This window comes from Teleopsis dalmanni, unplaced genomic scaffold (assembly GCF_002237135.1).
Source record: "Teleopsis dalmanni isolate 2A unplaced genomic scaffold, ASM223713v2 unscaffolded_contig_0073, whole genome shotgun sequence".
Lineage (NCBI taxonomy): Eukaryota > Metazoa > Arthropoda > Insecta > Diptera > Diopsidae > Teleopsis > Teleopsis dalmanni.
This window is the reverse complement of record NW_024031455.1, coordinates 1-22,287: the sequence shown is the minus strand read 5'-3', so window position 1 is coordinate 22,287 and position 22,287 is coordinate 1. Positions and strand designations below refer to the sequence as shown.

Below are 22,287 nucleotides of genomic sequence, written 5' to 3'. Positions count from 1 at the left end.
AATTTCATTGATTGATTTGGATTGAGTGGATTCGGAAAGAACGGTTGTGTTTTAATACGTGCAATAAAATATTCTACCTGTGTAAACTAACTCGCATCGAATGTACATCTGTTTTAAACATCTGCCTAAAATTTACAACTTAAATTACCTGGAATTCATAAAATATCTAGTTAATGTGATCAAAAAAAAATATAAAGGAAAAATTGTGAACTTAAAAAAAAAAAAAAAACAAATATTATAAATATCTTGTGTTGAACTAAATCATAAAATTTTAAATGAAATTAATATTACATGTGCTCAATCACAAATTCCAAATCTAACAAGTGCTCGTAAATAAATAAACTTACCAAAATTAATTAATTTTCAAGGACATTGTGGAATAATTTAAATATAAAAAAAAAAAGTAATATATACAAAACCACCTCTACTCCCATCATGGACGATGAAGATGCAGAATCGACATCACCACATGTTGAGATACATGCGCGTATTTCCACAAATGCTGCTGGTGCTGATCATCAGTTTCCTGCATCCAACGATGCCACCAATGTAGAATCCAAAAAAATTAACAATAATGATGATCATAAAAAGAAGAAGAAGAAGAAGAGAAGTCATTCTACAAGCTCCGAAGCTGAAAACTTCGTAGAAGGCAAATGGGCTGATATGCGTAAACTTGTCCAGCATCTGCAAGCTGAAGTCGCGAAATACAAGGCAATGGTGGCTGAACTGCTTGAGGCAAAGACTACCCATCCACACCACCACAACGAGGTAATTTCCATCAGCGACACCGCAACACCAGCAGTCGCTATTACACACAACATAGATGATGAAATGGATGCTGCAACAAGCGATGCTGAAAGAGAACATTCTAACCCACCTGAGGACTATATGACCAGTAGCAGCAACTTAAACCAGCCTGCCTACACCATGACCTTCACCAATGGCGACGGCATTCTACCTCCAAACATCTCAATAATGCAACAGTTCCCAACACCTAAGGAAGCAGTCGCTCCTAAGATGAAAAATACGGCAACACAGCCCACCAGCAAGCCGATAACAACAACAACAAGGAAAACTCAACAAACTGCCAAGGTCGGTAAGCGAACCATTGCTCCTCCATTATTCGTAGTGTACGACTCCTCTCAAAAGGAGCTAATAAATATGTTATCCCACAAACTGGGCCACAATAAATTTACAATTAATATAAAAAATAAGAATGTCACGCATGTTAGCACCATTACGATGGAAGACTACAACAGCGTTAAAACTTTGCTGAAAAGCAAAAATCTAAATTTTTTTACATACACGCCAGCAAATGAAAAACCTTATACGGTTATAATTAACAAATTGTCACCATCGTATGAGGTGCAAGAAGTCATTGATTATATAAATGACCTCAATCTCAATGTAAATATTTTAAAAATGATCAAACTAAAAAATTTCAGGTGGTTAATACAGCTGGACAAACAATCAGACATTAAAGAATTTAGAAATATCAAATATATCCTAAATTGTAAAATTAGCTTTGAGGATGCCCAGAAGCAGTGGCCAATTCAATGCAAGAACTGCCAAAGGTTCATGCATGTTGCAAGCAATTGCAACATGCCATATCGCTGTGTCAAATGCGGGGAATCTCACGGTCCCAGCAACTGCACAATGCCCCCTCGAAGCTTAAACACCGAAGTAACTATCACCAAGCACCCAGCAACAGGTGCTTTAACCAAACAGATAGGAATTCCCCCCAAGTGTATAAATTGCAATCAGGTAGGGCATGTAGCCAGCGCCAAATCTTGTCCAAAAAGATTAGAAATAATAAGTAGGTTTGAACAAAGAAAAGTGCCTTCCCTTCCTAAACCTCCTATCTCCACTGTAATGCCTAGTAGCACAGTTAGCAACAAAATATCGTACGCCTCAGCCCTAAAACGATCTCACACCCCACTAGCAACTTCTGGCAGCAAAGTACAGACAATCTTAGCAAGCGAAATGGACAGCGAATGTCACCGTATCTTTGGCAGTAACTTCAGCCAATGTCTGAAAAAAGTTAGTGACTTTGCCAGCAGTTACAAGAAATTAGGCAATGACGATCAAAAATCCCAAGCATTATTTAATCTGTTCATTAATTTGCGCATCCATGACTAAACAACTAAAAAGTATATTCATAAATGTGAACTCCCTAGTTTCCCACAGTAAAAGACATTTGTTTAACCTTTTTTTGCAAAAACACAGACCCGACATTGTTATGGTGGCTGAAACTAGACTAACCCATCGGCACCGCCTTAAGTTCGAAGGGTACAATATCATTCGTACCGATAAATCCATTAAAGGAGAAGTTGGCACAGCCATATTAGTGAAGGAAAGATATAGTCATGTGGTATTTCAAATGCCTACTAATAACATTGAGAGCACAGGTGTTCAGCTAAAATTAACCAATGGAGAGTTGATTAGCTTCGTCGTGCTATACGCAAATCCCAAGATCACAGTAACAGAGGGCGACCTAGACCTACTATATAACAGTCTGAGCACCGAGCATGTAGTGTTAGCAGGAGATCTTAACGCCAAACATAGGGACTGGGGTGGGATGATCTGCAATACAAGTGGTAACAACCTCAGAAAATGGCTTGATAGGATGTGCATGTTACTAATTCCCACTAGCAAACCCACCCGTGTATCCTCGTGTAAATCATACATTGATATCTTTATAATCTCACCTACAGTATCTCCTATCTATCATAGTGGTCTAGGAAATAAACTCAGAACTCTCGACAGCGACTCTGATCACCAGGCTGTTGAGCTAGTGCTCGAAACCTCTGACCTCGAGTTGGCCACTCCTAGGACTGTGCTTAACTATGACAAAGTCAATTGCAAGACGCTAAATAAAGAAATTGATGGACACATCACACCCTACATACTTTCACCAGATAGAGTAGCAACTAAGTCCGAAATAGACAATTGCATTATTGGTATTAACGGAGTAATCTCCAATGCAATTAGGAAAGCAGTTCCATCAGAACTAGTTAGACGCAGAGGCTTACTTAAACTTCCACAGTATGTTATAAATTTTATCAAAGAGAAAAAGAGGCTTAGGAGAGCTATATGGAGATGTGCCGACCCAGCCAGGAGAAATACTTTAAAAGCCATCAGTAACAACTTAGACATCATCATCACTAACCACATTAGGTGGATCGAAGAAACTCGATGGAATGATAGCTTCAAGAATCTAAAGCCAAATCCTAGAACATTCAGAAACCTCAAAGGGCTCTGTGGCATCAGCAGTTTCAAAGATTTTCCTCCTCTCAGACTAGGTAATGACACAACACTCACACACAATTCAGACAAAGTTGAGGCATTAGCAGATTGTTTCGAGAAGGTACACTATGGTAACAAGCAGATGGGAGACTACCTGTTCGGTGCTCAGGTTGAAAAAGAGGTGAATCTCCTTAGGAATCCTGAAATTCTCACCCAGTTTAGTAACGATAGAACAGCAGATGGATATGCTGTCAGGGACTCAGTTTCTAGTAGGACTCTCCCATGCATCACTGCAGAAGATATAGGGTCTAAAATCAAATCCTTAAACAATAAGAAAAGCTGTGGCCCAGACAATATCCCCAATTTCATATTAAAAAAGACCAGCCAACAATTGTGGAGGTGCCTTGCCATTCTGTTTAATCAAATGTACAACCTGGGCTACTTCCCAGACGCCTGGAAGGTAGCCAGGGTTATTCCTCTGCTAAAAAATGGCAGGGACGCCTCGCATATAAGCAGCTATAGGCCAATCTCACTTCTATCCAATATCAGTAAGCTATATGAAAAGTTCCTTCTGGAAGACCTAGTGACACAACTGACTAACAATCATGTCCTCAAAGACTTCCAATTTGGTTTCAGACGTAAGCTCTCCACACTACACGCTCTAACACTGCTAGCCGACTCAGTCACTAGCAATTTGAACAGGAGAAGAGCTACTATAGCAGTGTCCTTAGATTTCGAAAAAGCGTTCGACACCGCATGGATAGAAGGTATTATTTATAAAATGGTCAACTTATTTGGAATTGATAGACACTTATGCTCAGTAATACTAGACTACCTCACAAATAGGAAATTCTTTGTAAAACACCTAGATAATAGCTCCGAACTAAAATTGGTTGGTGAAGGAGTGCCTCAGGGATCACTGCTAGGCCCCATACTTTATAATGTTCTGTTGGCAGATATTGCAGTAGCTAGTGAGGACGTCAAGCTGTTAATCTATGCAGACGACATACTTCTCCTCGCCTCTAAACCTAGAGCTTCTCAGGCCAACACCTTACTGAATAAAGAACTAGTGCAACTCCACAAGTATTTCAACAAGTGGAAACTGCGATTAAACGTCGCCAAGTGTCAATGCATAATTGTGAAGGGCCTAAAGAAATTCTTACCTCCTGCCACGAAAAAGCACATACCCAATATAGTCATCAATAGGCAGAAAATACAATCCCGTAGCACGCTGAAATATCTAGGTATTACGTTAGATAGTAGGTTCTCTTTCATACCCCATGTAAACGCAGCGCTAGACAAAGCCAGAAAAGCGTTCTTTACCTACTCATCCATTTTTCGCAGAGCCAAATTCCTAAGGCAAGATATAAAAAGAAATTGCTATAAACAACTGGTTAGGCCACTCCTGGGCTATGGCTTCCCGGTTTGGTTCAACATCTCCTCCCACCAGATGGAGAGGCTAAGAAAATTTGAAAGGCACATGCTAAGAAACTGTATCCCTCCAGCAATTAGGCAGCATCACGGAGGGCAGTATCACAATCTGAGCAATAGCTTTTTATATACATATAGCAAAATGGGTAGAATTGACTCCTTTCTGGTCCAAGCAGCCATCAGATTCCTAAATAATATGTCAACCATTAACAACAACTTACTTCACAGTTACCTTGGTAAAGCACACGACATCGTGGCTCCTTTGACAGATAGGTATCTCTCGCCACTGCATCTGGGTATCCTTAACGACAATAACATGCTTTTCGAAAACAATAAATTATTATACTACCATAGAAGAGGTTCCTCAAATGACTTTGTCCGTCCAGTGTACTCCACCGCACAATTCACATTGTAATTAATCTAACCTAGTTAGAAAGAAATATACAACAAAAAAAAAAAAAAAAAATAAATACTAAAAAAACACTGTAAAAAATCTTATAAACTGTATTGTAAATATTGTATATAGTAGGCGTAAGTTAGTTCTAAGGTAGATTTAAGGAAAAAATAACAAACGAGGCTATTTTCTTTTTTAAATAATTTTTTAGAAAAAATAAACTATAACGTAATCAAAGTCTAAAACTCAATCTTATCATACCACTATTATTAATGTAAATTACTCTTAGAAAAATACTTAAGTATGCTAAGATCTAACTGTATATATATGTACAAAATTTAATGTAAATTTCTAGCTTTAAGAAAACTATGTAAGAACAATGAAATTATCAATAAAGCAACATTTTAAAATAAAAAAAAAATGCGAAAAAATATTCATAAGTAAGAATATTACGGAATATTAAAAAGCAAATATGTCTGAAGCTGTTGCCGTTGCAAATACAGATTCTCCAAAGGAGGTAACTGCCGTTCCTGAAAAGAAAGTTGCTGTTAAAAAGGCAACAAAAGTAAAAAAACCTTCTGCAGCTCCATCTCATCCATCAACACAACAAATGGTTGATGCATCTATCAAGAACTTGAAGGAACGCAGCGGATCTTCATTGTTGGCAATTAAAAAGTATATAAGTGCCACATATAAATGTGATGCCCAGAAATTGGCTCCATTTATTAAAAAATATTTGAAAACTGCTGTAGCTAATGGCAAATTGATACAAACAAAAGGAAAAGGTGCATCTGGTTCATTTAAATTATCAGCTGCTGCTGCTAAGTCTCCTAAATCGTCTGTCGAGGGTAAGAAAAAGAAGGTGCCATCAGGTGTTACGAAGAAGAAGGTTACTGCATCATCTGCAGGTACTAAAAAGTCAAAGGCAAAGGTATCTGGAGAGAAAAAACCTAAGAAATCTGCGGCAGCTAAGAAGAGTGTTGAAAAGAAAAAAACTGAAAAAGCTAAAGTTAAAAGTGTTAAAAAGATTGGATCTGTTAAGGCTAAGCCAGCTAAACCAAAGTCTACTTCTACAAAAGCTAAAGCGGCCGCAAAACCTAAAAAAACTGCCGTTAAAAAAACATCAGTCAAGAAAACTGCTGCAAAAAAATAATTTTAAAAATCAAACTTTAAATTCATCAAAACAGCCCTTTTTAGGGCTACAAAATATGTGTAAAAAGAAGATAAGAAGATTCATTATTTATTTATTTATTTATTTATTTTATAAAATGTTTTAGTATATGGTATACCTATTGCGTTTATTAATGACCGGTCACTAAAGATTGAATAATCACCTATCGAAGTTAGGAATTCAATCCAACTCAGACTGCAGATACTGTAGAGAAGAGAGAAACTGCATACCATGTGCTTGGGTAGTGCCCACTGATGCACAAACGGAATAAACACCTAGGAGGGTATTTCATGGATCATAAATATTCAAGACTAGGAAAGATGGACTTTATATTGTCTTTCATTAAAGAAAACGGACTTGGAGAAACACTCTAACCCGAGTAATGGGCACAATATACCTTGTAGGTCACAGTGCACGATCATTTCTTTTAATAATACCTCATGAATAATATGAAGAAATTCTTTTATTCTGTAATGCGCTATAAATTTAATCTCTAATAAGCAAACAAAAATTCTTTATGCATTTAAAAAAATTATATTCTCTTATTTAGACATTATGTGCAATACTTCACATCATTCTTAAGTTAATAAATATTTATCTTATTCTATTATATTTAATATCCAATTATTTATTTATTATAGTAATGACCATAAAATATTATATATCAAAATATGTCATTTATTTGATGAAATACTCACTTGTATATATTTTATTCACTTAATTTCATTTTTAAATTCTATTTTAAATAAATAAAAATAGTGGTTTATGCTAATTTTATTTATTATTATATAATGCTTCTAATTACACTTGTTAATTTATAACTAACACACCACACTCGGTACTCACTTGCAAGACGCTGCAAATTACTTAAAGATAACTTTAAAATATTCTAATTTATTTCAATAACAAGTTCTTTTATTTCTTTTCTTTATATAATATTGTCATAATTCACTTAATTCATATACGAATTTTTTTCACTTTCATTTTCCCCGGAAGCAGTTTGCTTGTTGAACACTTGGATTTGGATTAAGATTAAGATTCAGATTCAGTGTGAGATTTGAATTCACTAAAACCACCTCTTAGGAATGAATGGAGAAAATTTTCACACCATTGTGTGGAAACTTCAAACTGCAATATCTAACAGTCCGCAAATTACTCATATACGTCAGTTCTATTTATCTTATTCTATAAAAAAATTGAATGAGAATTATAATTAAGCCCGTAAGAAGCTAGTCCACATATATACTGCTAATGTAACAAAGAAATTGAGAATTATAATAAATATTTTGTACTTTGTTAAACTGATCATTTTAATTATAAATTATACTCGACAGACATAAACCGATCAGGCTAATAATAAATTTTATTTTTTTTATAATATTAGAAAAATACCAACACATATATATGTAAATTTATCTCTTTAAGTGTAAGATTATTTGGGTCCTGAAAAGGACCATTGGGCAATATATTATTGCATTATTAAATCAATAATTGATTATTTGCTTAACCTCCAAAACCGTATAAGGTACGGCCTTGTCTCTTTAAAGCATATACGACATCCATGGCTGTAACAGTCTTCCTTTTGGCATGTTCTGTGTATGTAACAGCATCACGGATCACATTTTCCAAAAATACTTTCAATACTCCACGAGTTTCTTCATAAATCAAACCAGAAATACGCTTAACTCCGCCTCGGCGAGCTAAACGTCTGATAGCTGGTTTCGTAATTCCTTGGATGTTATCACGAAGAACTTTGCGGTGACGCTTAGCACCACCTTTTCCTAATCCTTTGCCACCTTTACCACGACCAGTCATTTTGTATTTAAATTTTTATAGATATGGTAGAACCGTTCGAATTCAAATTCAAACAATAAATGAAGTGACGACAGATGATTGACGACTATTTATAGAAAATATAAGCACTACGAAAGATATGAAAAATATTGGGTAAAACAAAACAAAACATAAGAAAACAAAACAAAAAGAATAAGCAATATGAGAAACAATGAATGTTAAAACATGTGAATAGTTGAAACAGAACATCCAGGTATGATGAGAAAATTGAGCTATTCAATTGCGCTATTTTTTAAAATACCATATTGTAACATATCTCATAAATTATGGCTCGTACAAAGCAAACTGCTCGTAAATCGACTGGTGGTAAGGCACCACGAAAACAATTGGCTACCAAAGCCGCACGTAAAAGTGCACCAGCTACTGGAGGTGTGAAAAAACCACATCGTTATCGTCCAGGAACTGTAGCTTTACGTGAAATTCGTCGCTACCAAAAGAGTACTGAGCTCTTGATTCGCAAATTGCCATTCCAGCGTTTGGTCCGTGAAATTGCACAAGATTTCAAAACTGATTTACGTTTCCAGAGTTCTGCTGTAATGGCTCTTCAAGAAGCTAGCGAAGCATACTTAGTGGGTCTTTTTGAAGATACTAACTTATGCGCAATTCATGCCAAACGCGTTACAATTATGCCAAAAGATATTCAATTGGCTAGACGTATTCGTGGAGAACGTGCTTAAGATTGGAAGCAATATAATTTTATAAATATACAAAAATCGGTCCTTTTCAGGACCAAAATTATATAAAGAAAAGAGATAAATAAATGACATGACTTATCCAGGGTTTGAAATTGCTTGACTATTTTCAATTGCTTATTTTTGACTATGAAAATAAAATAAGCAAAATGTAAATGTAAATGTAAATGCAACAATTATAATAGTAAGTTTATTCAAAGAAAAGAGATAATGATAAATTATATCATATAGATATAGTATAGACATAGCTATTAGAAGTAGCATAATATATATTAATATGTATCATATGTATACTATTATTAGTATCATATAGTATATCATTAGACATAGAATGTTTCACGTCATAACATTTAATTGAATCAATATGTTTTATTTTTCTTTTGCTGTAAGCAGAAAGCATCAAAAGCCATAATGTAATGTAAATGACTTGAACTTACTAAAAGAACGTTTAAGGAATGAGTTGTAAAAGAGCTCCCATGAAATTGTATGTTTTCAAATTTAAAGCACGAATGCAAATATAGAATATATCAATTTAAAAGCGATGATAGTACTAAGACTGATGATAAGGATTAACACTCGTTAATTCAAGAGTTAACTCTATTTAGCAGGTTATATTATCCATGATCAAAAAACTGTAAGATCGTCAAAACTGACAGAAATTAATTTGTTGATTGAATCATTTATTCACTAACAACCAAACGATAGCTGATAATTCATGAAGAGACTGTCAAAGTTTTTTTTTATTTTTTTTCTTCTATCAGTAGCCTCTTAAAAGAAATATCAAAAACAAAATATATATCATATTTATATTATTATTATGTTGAGGTTAATTGAGTCAGTGCACTTGAGCACTTTTACTTTCTATTAACAATAATCCTTGTCTGGATTATTGTTTATAACTTTATCAGATCTGCGTACCTCCCCGAGGAGCTTGCAACCATTCTGAGATTCAATAACGCGGTATTGGTAAGCCTGTCAGTTTTCGTAAATAATTTCAGGAATCTATACATATTTATAATATAGAGAAATTATCAACTCAATTGAATATTTTTGTGGCCCTGAAAAGGGCCTTTTGAATAAGTGGTGTTTGTTTGATATAACGCAATTTACTTGGAACTAGTATACTTAGTGACAGCTTTTGTTCCTTCACTAACTGCGTGCTTAGCCAGTTCACCGGGAAGTAAAAGACGAACAGCAGTTTGAATCTCCCGACTAGTAATGGTGGAGCGCTTATTGTAGTGTGCTAAGCGCGAAGCCTCAGCAGCAATACGTTCGAATATGTCATTCACGAAGCTGTTCATGATGCTCATGGCTTTCGATGATATACCAGTATCGGGGTGGACTTGCTTTAACACTTTATAAATGTAGATAGCATAGCTCTCCTTCCTCCTGCGCTTCTTCTTCTTATCGTTTTTGGTTATATTTTTCTGAGCCTTTCCATCTTTTTTGGCTGCTTTTCCGCTAGTTTTTGGTGGCATGATTTCTGATTTTAAATTTTAATCGTCGATTTGGGGCAATTTCCGTTTCTATATAAACATTTTTCAAACGAAAGTTTAAAGCAATTTTTTATTTTAAATTGCGTTTAGAAAAAGTATATGAGATAATTTGTCGGCATCATTAAAAAAAAATAGATCCAATTTTTATAAATCTCAACTACTAGAAACTCAACTCAACTATGTCTGGTCGTGGTAAAGGTGGTAAAGTTAAAGGCAAGGCAAAGTCACGATCAAATCGTGCTGGATTACAATTTCCAGTTGGTCGTATTCATCGATTATTGCGTAAAGGCAATTATGCTGAACGCGTTGGTGCAGGTGCTCCAGTCTACTTAGCTGCCGTTATGGAATATTTGGCTGCTGAAGTTCTTGAATTGGCTGGCAATGCAGCACGCGATAATAAGAAGACAAGAATCATTCCTCGTCATTTACAGTTGGCCATACGTAATGATGAAGAATTGAACAAATTATTGTCTGGTGTTACAATTGCACAAGGTGGTGTACTACCAAACATTCAGGCTGTACTTTTGCCAAAGAAAACAGAAAAGAAGGCTTAAATTATTTTATTTTATTTATTAAAATACGAATACATATACGTGGAGAATTAACTATCAATTAATCCGTCCTTTTCAGGACGACAAAATTTATTTTATTAAAGAAAATGTATTTCATTAAATCAATTGATATAAATATTGTACATACTATCATACCTACCCTACTAACTTACACAAGCCATACTTTAAAACACTTAACAATCAATCATTTCTTGCCTCGCCCTTCTGTTCCGTTACATTCCTGGAAGACCTTCATGAAATCGAAATCTTCGAAAATTGTAAATCAGCCTACATAACAGATAAAATACATAGCATTGTTAGTGTATAACTTAACACTGCGTTTTGCTACATAGTAATAATTTTTTTTTTTGTTTTTGGGCAGCAGGTATCAACCAGTTTTTATACATACGAGTGTGTATGCGTTCCAATTGACTTCCTAGAAAGCAGGTTCGCTGTGCCACTATTTTTTAAGAATGCAAGTTTATTATTCAGGGTCAGATAATTGAAGTGTTACCTATTCAAGCGATCACATTATTTTTTTATTGATTCAAATTACAAAAATTTGTGAAAATAATTAAAATTTCACAATCCATTCACTCTAGCTTGATGTGGCCACCTTTTGTCTTGACTATGGCTGTGATCTTCCAGTATTTTGGCCTATTCCTGAATAAAAGCTTTCTTCAGCGTATCGAAACTGGCTTATTTTTTAGTTCTCAACTTGCTCTCCAAATTGGCCCAGCGTAACAACTCCTTTGCTCATTCGAGTCTAACTTTTTGTTGCTTTGGTGCAAGATCTTGTGCCTTGGAACTTTTAAAGCTTTACCTTGAGCTTATTTTGGAAAATGCGTCAGATGCTTCGTTCAGATATTATCGGTTCTTTGGCCATTTGATTAGTACTACGACGTGGATTTCGTTTAAGTCGAGCCTTCACTTTCCGAACCATTTTAGGCAATGTTGCTGTTTTTTTTTTGTCCACCACTATAGCATTTGGTGACTCTGCCTGAGCTATTATAACGATTTAAGGTACGATACACAAACATTTTATTCACATTGAGATATTTGAGCTCAAGCACAATAGCTAGTTGTAATTTTCCAACCAAATATAATGCAATCACACTTATTTTTTAATTCCATTTCGAATAATATTAGTTCTATAAAACTTAGACGCAAATGCTTGTGGTAACTTGTAAACAATATAAATAGCTGTCATTCATATGAATTTGACGTAGTTGGCAATATCAGTTTGACAAACATATCGCTGTGTAATTTGTAACACTTCAATCGCCTAACCCTATATATTATTAAGAATCTTTTAATATTTATCATAGATTCGCGTATCAATAAATAGATACATAAATCTTCGCAGGTAGTATAATCTAAGTTACAATAATATTAATATTATATTTGTTACTAATAAAAATGTACAAAACAAATAACGTTGCCAGGCCAATAGCATAAAGTTTCATAATTACCTTTTTGAAATCAAGAACCTAATAATTTTGTGCCAAATATTTGTATTTATTATTAAATAAATGTGATACAATTATTAAAAAACATTAATATTCATAATATAAAGAAGGAAACATATAAAAAATAATTATTTTTCTTTTAAAAGTTTTAAAATTTATTTATTTATTTACTAAACATCTTATAAAATTTTCAAAATGGTAACACCTAATTTATCTCATTAGAAATTCTGGTATGTACCAACAATCGCTGCCATACCGACATAATTGACTATTTCCCCTAAATATACTCGAACTCGCACACGGCCTAAATGTTTACTATTATTATCATAGTTACTATTTCAATATTTTGGTATTGTAATATTTATTATTATAGATAAATTATTTAAAGGTAGAGTTTTTAAAATTTGTATCTGAATTAGTTTTATAAAATATTCTATATTTTATAAAAGATTTATGGCAGTAGATGGAAAACATCCGAAGCCACTGTGTGAGTCTTGAACCTACTAAAACTAGCTCTTAGGAATGACTATGGAAGATTGCAGCCGCAAGTTTATATATATACTTCAGTATCTATTTAAATGTTATCCATATCCATGTTAGTTTATAAAAAAATTCATCTTAAATTTTAACATTTTATGTCGTATATCACTCCTTATAAAAATGTTAGAATACGCACATCTAATTTTAATTTTATTTTAATTATAAAGTAATAAAAAGAACATTTTTTTTAAATATACATATTTAATAAAATACTTATAATAGTCAAAGTTAAATGATTAAATTATAATTATAAAAGAAAAAGTAAAATGATTTCATTCTTATATATTTTTAATCATGTATGTAGATATAATTTTTTTTTATGAATTCTATTAAGTAGGATACGTACAGTTGTTATATTCGAATGATATTGAAAACTATAAATTTAATTGCTGATATGTTATTAATAACGTTTATATATAATAATTTTTCACATGATTAAAAATTATTTAAAACTTGTAATAAAATTTTAAAAATAATACGTATAGAAAATCTTAAAACATATTTTAAAGTAAACGAATTCAATGTAACATGTTAACATTATGGATGGATATCTAATCTCAAATAGACACTATTTGATATAATTAAAAGTGATAATCTTATATTCTAATTAAAATACAATATATTTATTTATAATTATTTCTATTAGTGCTTTGAAATTTTAAACTTTTATATAAATTGAGTTAATATTTCAAAATAGGATAAAACATAAGCATTCAAAATGTTAAAACTGACGTTTTTATGCATCTCATGTTTTATTAAATTTGCATTTATAAATATATGAAATATATAAAACCATATATATAATTTAACAGAGAATTGAATAAACTATTTAATAAATAATTTAATATATAAATTATACAAAAGATAACTTTAAAATATTCTAATTTATTAACAAGTTCAACTATAGATTTACAAAATTTAAAGTTTAAACCAATTTTTATATATTTTATATAATTATAATTAGTATAAAAATGAATGTAATAAAATATTCAATATCTTCTTTACTTAATTTGATTTAAATAATTGTGTTTAATTTACTTGGTCTATTTAAAATTAATAATAAATGTTGAAAAATTTTTTCAAACTCAGTAGAAATATGTATTAATGAAAAATTTTTATAAATGCGCTCTTCTCGGCGCTTCGTACAAAGTGAGCTAAGCTACCATAAAAATGCGAAAAAATATTGATTATTCATTGATTGATTCATTGATTTCATTGATTATATTCATTGAGTGGATTCGGAAAGAACGGTTGTGTTTTAATACGTGCAATAAAATATTCTACCTGTGTAAACAAACTCGCATCGAATGTACACCTGTTTTAAACATCTGCCTAAAATTTACAACTTAAATTACCTGGAATTCATAAAATATCTAGTTAATGTGATCAAAAAAAAATATAAAGGAAAAATTGTGAACTTAAAAAAAAAAAAAAAACAAATATTATAAATATCTTGTGTTGAACTAAATCATAAAATTTTAAATGAAATTAATATTACATGTGCTCAATCACAAATTCCAAATCTAACAAGTGCTCGTAAATAAATAAACTTACCAAAATTAATTAATTAATTAATTTTCAAGGACATTGTGGAATAATTTAAATATAAAAAAAAAAGTAATATATACAAAACCACCTCTACTCCCATCATGGACGATGAAGATGCAGAATCGACATCACCACATGTTGAGATACATGCGCGTATTTCCACAAATGCTGCTGGTGCTGATCATCAGTTTCCTGCATCCAACGATGCCACCAATGTAGAATCCAAAAAAATTAACAATAATGATGATCATAAAAAGAAGAAGAAGAAGAAGAGAAGTCATTCTACAAGCTCCGAAGCTGAAAACTTCGTAGAAGGCAAATGGGCTGATATGCGTAAACTTGTCCAGCATCTGCAAGCTGAAGTCGCGAAATACAAGGCAATGGTGGCTGAACTGCTTGAGGCAAAGACTACCCATCCACACCACCACAACGAGGTAATTTCCATCAGCGACACCGCAACACCAGCAGTCGCTATTACACACAACATAGATGATGAAATGGATGCTGCAACAAGCGATGCTGAAAGAGAACATTCTAACCCACCTGAGGACTATATGACCAGTAGCAGCAACTTAAACCAGCCTGCCTACACCATGACCTTCACCAATGGCGACGGCATTCTACCTCCAAACATCTCAATAATGCAACAGTTCCCAACACCTAAGGAAGCAGTCGCTCCCAAGATGAAAAATACGGCAACACAGCCCACCAGCAAGCCGATAACAACAACAACAAGGAAAACTCAACAAACTGCCAAGGTCGGTAAGCGAACCATTGCTCCTCCATTATTCGTAGTGTACGACTCCTCTCAAAAGGAGCTAATAAATATGTTATCCCACAAACTGGGCCACAATAAATTTACAATTAATATAAAAAATAAGAATGTCACGCATGTTAGCACCATTACGATGGAAGACTACAACAGCGTTAAAACTTTGCTGAAAAGCAAAAATCTAAATTTTTTTACATACACGCCAGCAAATGAAAAACCTTATACGGTTATAATTAACAAATTGTCACCATCGTATGAGGTGCAAGAAGTCATTGATTATATAAATGACCTCAATCTCAATGTAAATATTTTAAAAATGATCAAACTAAAAAATTTCAGGTGGTTAGTACAGCTGGACAAACAATCAGACATTAAAGAATTTAGAAATATCAAATATATCCTAAATTGTAAAATTAGCTTTGAGGATGCCCAGAAGCAGTGGCCAATTCAATGCAAGAACTGCCAAAGGTTCATGCATGTTGCAAGCAATTGCAACATGCCATATCGCTGTGTCAAATGCGGGGAATCTCACGGTCCCAGCAACTGCACAATGCCCCCTCGAAGCTTAAACACCGAAGTAACTATCACCAAGCACCCAGCAACAGGTGCTTTAACCAAACAGATAGGAATTCCCCCCAAGTGTATAAATTGCAATCAGGTAGGGCATGTAGCCAGCGCCAAATCTTGTCCAAAAAGATTAGAAATAATAAGTAGGTTTGAACAAAGAAAAGTGCCTTCCCTTCCTAAACCTCCTATCTCCACTGTAATGCCTAGTAGCACAGTTAGCAACAAAATATCGTACGCCTCAGCCCTAAAACGATCTCACACCCCACTAGCAACTTCTGGCAGCAAAGTACAGACAATCTTAGCAAGCGAAATGGACAGCGAATGTCACCGTATCTTTGGCAGTAACTTCAGCCAATGTCTGAAAAAAGTTAGTGACTTTGCCAGCAGTTACAAGAAATTAGGCAATGACGATCAAAAATCCCAAGCATTATTTAATCTGTTCATTAATTTGCGCATCCATGACTAAACAACTAAAAAGTATATTCATAAATGTGAACTCCCTAGTTTCCCACAGTAAAAGACATTTGTTTAACCTTTTTTTGCAAAAACACAGACCCGACATTGTTATGGTGGCTGAAACTAGACTAACCCATCGGCACCGCCTTAAGTTCGAAGGGTACAATATCATTCGTACCGATAAATCCATTAAAGGAGAAGTTGGCACAGCCATATTAGTGAAGGAAAGATATAGTCATGTGGTATTTCAAATGCCTACTAATAACATTGAGAGCACAGGTGTTCAGCTAAAATTAACCAATGGAGAGTTGATTAGCTTCGTCGTGCTATACGCAAATCCCAAGATCACAGTAACAGAGGGCGACCTAGACCTACTATATAACAGTCTGAGCACCGAGCATGTAGTGTTAGCAGGAGATCTTAACGCCAAACATAGGGACTGGGGTGGGATGATCTGCAATACAAGTGGTAACAACCTCAGAAAATGGCTTGATAGGATGTGCATGTTACTAATTCCCACTAGCAAACCCACCCGTGTATCCTCGTGTAAATCATACATTGATATCTTTATAATCTCACCTACAGTATCTCCTATCTATCATAGTGGTCTAGGAAATAAACTCAGAACTCTCGACAGCGACTCTGATCACCAGGCTGTTGAGCTAGTGCTCGAAACCTCTGACCTCGAGTTGGCCACTCCTAGGACTGTGCTTAACTATGACAAAGTCAATTGCAAGACGCTAAATAAAGAAATTGATGGACACATCACACCCTACATACTTTCACCAGATAGAGTAGCAACTAAGTCCGAAATAGACAATTGCATTATTGGTATTAACGGAGTAATCTCCAATGCAATTAGGAAAGCAGTTCCATCAGAAGTAGTTAGACGCAGAGGCTTACTTAAACTTCCGCAGTATGTTATAAATTTTATCAAAGAGAAAAAGAGGCTTAGGAGAGCTATATGGAGATGTGCCGACCCAGCCAGGAGAAATACTTTAAAAGCCATCAGTAACAACTTAGACATCATCATCACTAACCACATTAGGTGGATCGAAGAAACTCGATGGAATGATAGCTTCAAGAATCTAAAGCCAAATCCTAGAACATTCAGAAACCTCAAAGGGCTCTGTGGCATCAGCAGTTTCAAAGATTTTCCTCCTCTCAGACTAGGTAATGACACAACACTCACACACAATTCAGACAAAGTTGAGGCATTAGCAGATTGTTTCGAGAAGGTACACTATGGTAACAAGCAGATGGGAGACTACCTGTTCGGTGCTCAGGTTGAAAAAGAGGTGAATCTCCTTAGGAATCCTGAAATTCTCACCCAGTTTAGTAACGATAGAACAGCAGATGGATATGCTGTCAGGGACTCAGTTTCTAGTAGGACTCTCCCATGCATCACTGCAGAAGATATAGGGTCTAAAATCAAATCCTTAAACAATAAGAAAAGCTGTGGCCCAGACAATATCCCCAATTTCATATTAAAAAAGACCAGCCAACAATTGTGGAGGTGCCTTGCCATTCTGTTTAATCAAATGTACAATCTGGGCTACTTCCCAGACGCCTGGAAGGTAGCCAGGGTTATTCCTCTGCTAAAAAATGGCAGGGACGCCTCGCATATAAGCAGCTATAGGCCAATCTCACTTCTATCCAATATCAGTAAGCTATATGAAAAGTTCCTTCTGGAAGACCTAGTGACACAACTGACTAACAATCATGTCCTCAAAGACTTCCAATTTGGTTTCAGACGTAAGCTCTCCACACTACACGCTCTAACACTGCTAGCCGACTCAGTCACTAGCAATTTGAACAGGAGAAGAGCTACTATAGCAGTGTCCTTAGATTTCGAAAAAGCGTTCGACACCGCATGGATAGAAGGTATTATTTATAAAATGGTCAACTTATTTGGAATTGATAGACACTTATGCTCAGTAATACTAGACTACCTCACAAATAGGAAATTCTTTGTAAAACACCTAGATAATAGCTCCGAACTAAAATTGGTTGGTGAAGGAGTGCCTCAGGGATCACTGCTAGGCCCCATACTTTATAATGTTCTGTTGGCAGATATTGCAGTAGCTAGTGAGGACGTCAAGCTGTTAATCTATGCAGACGACATACTTCTCCTCGCCTCTAAACCTAGAGCTTCTCAGGCCAACACCTTACTGAATAAAGAACTAGTGCAACTCCACAAGTATTTCAACAAGTGGAAACTGCGATTAAACGTCGCCAAGTGTCAATGCATAATTGTGAAGGGCCTAAAGAAATTCTTACCTCCTGCCACGAAAAAGCACATACCCAATATAGTCATCAATAGGCAGAAAATACAATCCCGTAGCACGCTGAAATATCTAGGTATTACGTTAGATAGTAGGTTCTCTTTCATACCCCATGTAAACGCAGCGCTAGACAAAGCCAGAAAAGCGTTCTTTACCTACTCATCCATTTTTCGCAGAGCCAAATTCCTAAGGCAAGATATAAAAAGAAATTGCTATAAACAACTGGTTAGGCCACTCCTGGGCTATGGCTTCCCGGTTTGGTTCAACATCTCCTCCCACCAGATGGAGAGGCTAAGAAAATTTGAAAGGCACATGCTAAGAAACTGTATCCCTCCAGCAATTAGGCAGCATCACGGAGGGCAGTATCACAATCTGAGCAATAGCTTTTTATATACATATAGCAAAATGGGTAGAATTGACTCCTTTCTGGTCCAAGCAGCCATCAGATTCCTAAATAATATGTCAACCATTAACAACAACTTACTTCACAGTTACCTTGGTAAAGCACACGACATCGTGGCTCCTTTGACAGATAGGTATCTCTCGCCACTGCATCTGGGTATCCTTAACGACAATAACATGCTTTTCGAAAACAATAAATTATTATACTACCATAGAAGAGGTTCCTCAAATGACTTTGTCCGTCCAGTGTACTCCACCGCACAATTCACATTGTAATTAATCTAACCTAGTTAGAAAGAAATATACAACAAAAAAAAAAAAAAAAAATAAATACTAAAAAAACACTGTAAAAAATCTTATAAACTGTATTGTAAATATTGTATATAGTAGGCGTAAGTTAGTTCTAAGGTAGATTTAAGGAAAAAATAACAAACGAGGCTATTTTCTTTTTTAAATAATTTTTTAGAAAAAATAAACTATAACGTAATCAAAGTCTAAAACTCAATCTTATCATACCACTATTATTAATGTAAATTACTCTTAGAAAAATACTTAAGTATGCTAAGATCTAACTGTATATATATGTACAAAATTTAATGTAAATTTCTAGCTTTAAGAAAACTATGTAAGAACAATGAAATTATCAATAAAGCAACATTTTAAAATAAAAAAAAAATGCGAAAAAATATTCATAAGTAAGAATATTACGGAATATTAAAAAGCAAATATGTCTGAAGCTGTTGCCGTTGCAAATACAGATTCTCCAAAGGAGGTAACTGCCGTTCCTGAAAAGAAAGTTGCTGTTAAAAAGGCAACAAAAGTAAAAAAACCTTCTGCAGCTCCATCTCATCCATCAACACAACAAATGGTTGATGCATCTATCAAGAACTTGAAGGAACGCAGCGGATCTTCATTGTTGGCAATTAAAAAGTATATAAGTGCCACATATAAATGTGATGCCCAGAAATTGGCTCCATTTATTAAAAAATATTTGAAAACTGCTGTAGCTAATGGCAAATTGATACAAACAAAAGGAAAAGGTGCATCTGGTTCATTTAAATTATCAGCTGCTGCTGCTAAGTCTCCTAAATCGTCTGTCGAGGGTAAGAAAAAGAAGGTGCCATCAGGTGTTACGAAGAAGAAGGTTACTGCATCATCTGCAGGTACTAAAAAGTCAAAGGCAAAGGTATCTGGAGAGAAAAAACCTAAGAAATCTGCGGCAGCTAAGAAGAGTGTTGAAAAGAAAAAAACTGAAAAAGTTAAAGTTAAAAGTGTTAAAAAGATTGGATCTGTTAAGGCTAAGCCAGCTAAACCAAAGTCTACTTCTACAAAAGCTAAAGCGGCCGCAAAACCTAAAAAAACTGCCGTTAAAAAAACATCAGTCAAGAAAACTGCTGCAAAAAAATAATTTTAAAAATCAAACTTTAAATTCATCAAAACAGCCCTTTTTAGGGCTACAAAATATGTGTAAAAAGAAGATAAGAAGATTCATTATTTATTTATTTATTTATTTATTTATTTATTTTATAAAATGTTTTAGTATATGGTATACCTATTGCGTTTATTAATGACCGGTCACTAAAGATTGAATAATCACCTATCGAAGTTAGGAATTCAATCCAACTCAGACTGCAGATACTGTAGAGAAGAGAGAAACTGTATACCATGTGCTTGGGTAGTGTCCACTGATGCACAAACGGAATAAACACCTAGGAGGGTATTTCATGGATCATAAATATTCAAGACTAGGAAAGACTAGGACTTTATATTGTCTTTCATTAAAGAAAACGGACTTGGAGAAACATTCTAACCCGAGTAATGGGCACAATATACCTTGTCATAGTGCACGATCATTTCTTTTAATAATACCTCATGAATAATATGAAGAGATTCTTTTATTCTGTAATGCGCTATAAATTTAATCTCTAATAAGCAAACAAAAATTCTTTATGCATTTAAAAAAATTATATTCTCTTATTTAGACATTATGTGCAATACTTCACATCATTCTTAAGTTAATAAATATTTATCTTATTCTATTATATTTAATATCCAATTATTTATTTATTATAGTAATGACCATAAAATATTATATATCAAAATATGTCATTTATTTGATGAAATACTCACTTGTATATATTTTATTCACTTAATTTCATTTTTAAATTCTATTTTAAATAAATAAAAATAGTGGTTTATGCTAATTTTATTTATTATTATATAATGCTTCTAATTACACTTGTTAATTTATAACTAACACACCACACTCGGTACTCACTTGCAAGACGCTGCAAATTACTTAAAGATAATTTTAAAATATTCTAATTTATTTCAATAACAAGTTCTTTTATTTCTTTTCTTTATATAATATTGTCATAATTCACTTAATTCATATACGAATTTTTTTCACTTTCATTTTCCCCGCAATCATTTTGCTTGTTGAACACTTGGATTTGGATTAAGATTAAGATTCAGATTCAGTGTGAGATTTGAATTCACTAAAACCACCTCTTAGGAATGAATGGAGAAAATTTTCACACCATTGTGTGGAAACTTCAAACTGCAATATCTAACAGTCCGCAAATTACTTATATACGTCAGTTCTATTTATCTTATTCTATAAAAAAATTGAATGAGAATTATAATTAAGCCCGTAAGAAGCTAGTCCACATATATACTGCTAATGTAACAAAGAAATTGAGAATTATAATAATAAATATTTTGGACTCTGTTAAACTGATCATTTTAATTATCAATTATACTCGACAGACATCAATCGATCAAGCTAATAATAAATTTTATTTTTTTTATAATATTAGAAAAATACCAACACATATATATGTAAATTTATCTCTTTAAGTGTAAGATTATTTGGGTCCTGAAAAGGACCATTGGGCAATATATTATTGCATTATTAAATCAATAATTGATTATTTGCTTAACCTCCAAAACCGTATAAGGTACGGCCTTGTCTCTTTAAAGCATATACGACATCCATGGCTGTAACAGTCTTCCTTTTGGCATGTTCTGTGTATGTAACAGCATCACGGATCACATTTTCCAAAAATACTTTCAATACTCCACGAGTTTCTTCATAAATCAAACCAGAAATACGCTTAACTCCGCCTCGGCGAGCTAAACGTCTGATAGCTGGTTTCGTAATACCTTGGATGTTATCACGAAGAACTTTGCGGTGACGCTTAGCACCACCTTTTCCTAATCCTTTGCCACCTTTACCACGACCTGTCATTTTGTATTTAAATTTTTATAGATATGGTAGAACCGTTCGAATTCAAATTCAAACAATAAATGAAGTGACGACGGATGATTGACGACTATTTATAGAAAACATAAGCACTATGAAAGATATGAAAAAGATTGAGTAAAACAAAACAAAACAAAAGAAAACAAAA

The 22,287-nt window shown here is 33.9% G+C and overlaps 6 protein-coding genes across 6 annotated transcripts; 4 read left to right on the top strand and 2 right to left on the bottom strand.

Annotated features, from left to right (window-relative positions):
- The first annotated feature begins 5,494 nt into the window (after positions 1–5,494).
- Positions 5,495–6,239, top strand: LOC119663000 (histone H1-like). Its single transcript, XM_038072661.1, has one exon. The coding sequence runs from the start codon at positions 5,544–5,546 to the stop codon at positions 6,222–6,224; it is 681 nt and encodes a 226-aa protein (XP_037928589.1). The 5' UTR covers positions 5,495–5,543; the 3' UTR covers positions 6,225–6,239.
- A 1,444-nt stretch (positions 6,240–7,683) lies between these two features.
- Positions 7,684–8,093, bottom strand: LOC119663004 (histone H4). Its single transcript, XM_038072665.1, has one exon. The coding sequence runs from the start codon at positions 8,055–8,057 to the stop codon at positions 7,746–7,748; it is 312 nt and encodes a 103-aa protein (XP_037928593.1). The 5' UTR covers positions 8,058–8,093; the 3' UTR covers positions 7,684–7,745.
- A 185-nt stretch (positions 8,094–8,278) lies between these two features.
- LOC119663002 (histone H3) lies at positions 8,279–8,800 on the top strand. The gene has a single exon (XM_038072663.1). The coding sequence runs from the start codon at positions 8,363–8,365 to the stop codon at positions 8,771–8,773; it is 411 nt and encodes a 136-aa protein (XP_037928591.1). The 5' UTR covers positions 8,279–8,362; the 3' UTR covers positions 8,774–8,800.
- A 1,663-nt stretch (positions 8,801–10,463) lies between these two features.
- On the top strand, positions 10,464–10,838 carry LOC119662999 (histone H2A). The gene has a single exon (XM_038072660.1). The coding sequence runs from the start codon at positions 10,464–10,466 to the stop codon at positions 10,836–10,838; it is 375 nt and encodes a 124-aa protein (XP_037928588.1).
- Positions 10,839–19,552: 8,714 nt separating this feature from the next.
- Positions 19,553–20,297, top strand: LOC119663001 (histone H1-like). Its single transcript, XM_038072662.1, has one exon. It carries the CDS (start codon positions 19,602–19,604, stop codon positions 20,280–20,282), a length of 681 nt encoding a protein of 226 aa, XP_037928590.1. The 5' UTR covers positions 19,553–19,601; the 3' UTR covers positions 20,283–20,297.
- Positions 20,298–21,753: 1,456 nt separating this feature from the next.
- Positions 21,754–22,164, bottom strand: LOC119663003 (histone H4). Its single transcript, XM_038072664.1, has one exon. It carries the CDS (start codon positions 22,122–22,124, stop codon positions 21,813–21,815), a length of 312 nt encoding a protein of 103 aa, XP_037928592.1. The 5' UTR covers positions 22,125–22,164; the 3' UTR covers positions 21,754–21,812.
- Between the last annotated feature and the right edge of the window lie 123 nt (positions 22,165–22,287).

Bases quoted from the DNA above. Each gene is read 5' to 3' on its own strand.
- LOC119663000 (XM_038072661.1), top strand. From the start codon at position 5,544: ATGTCTGAAGCTGTTGCCGTTGCAAATACAGATTCTCCAAAGGAGGTA.
- LOC119663004 (XM_038072665.1), bottom strand. From the start codon at position 8,057: ATGACTGGTCGTGGTAAAGGTGGCAAAGGATTAGGAAAAGGTGGTGCT.
- LOC119663003 (XM_038072664.1), bottom strand. From the start codon at position 22,124: ATGACAGGTCGTGGTAAAGGTGGCAAAGGATTAGGAAAAGGTGGTGCT.
- LOC119662999 (XM_038072660.1), top strand. From the start codon at position 10,464: ATGTCTGGTCGTGGTAAAGGTGGTAAAGTTAAAGGCAAGGCAAAGTCA.
- LOC119663002 (XM_038072663.1), top strand. From the start codon at position 8,363: ATGGCTCGTACAAAGCAAACTGCTCGTAAATCGACTGGTGGTAAGGCA.
- LOC119663001 (XM_038072662.1), top strand. From the start codon at position 19,602: ATGTCTGAAGCTGTTGCCGTTGCAAATACAGATTCTCCAAAGGAGGTA.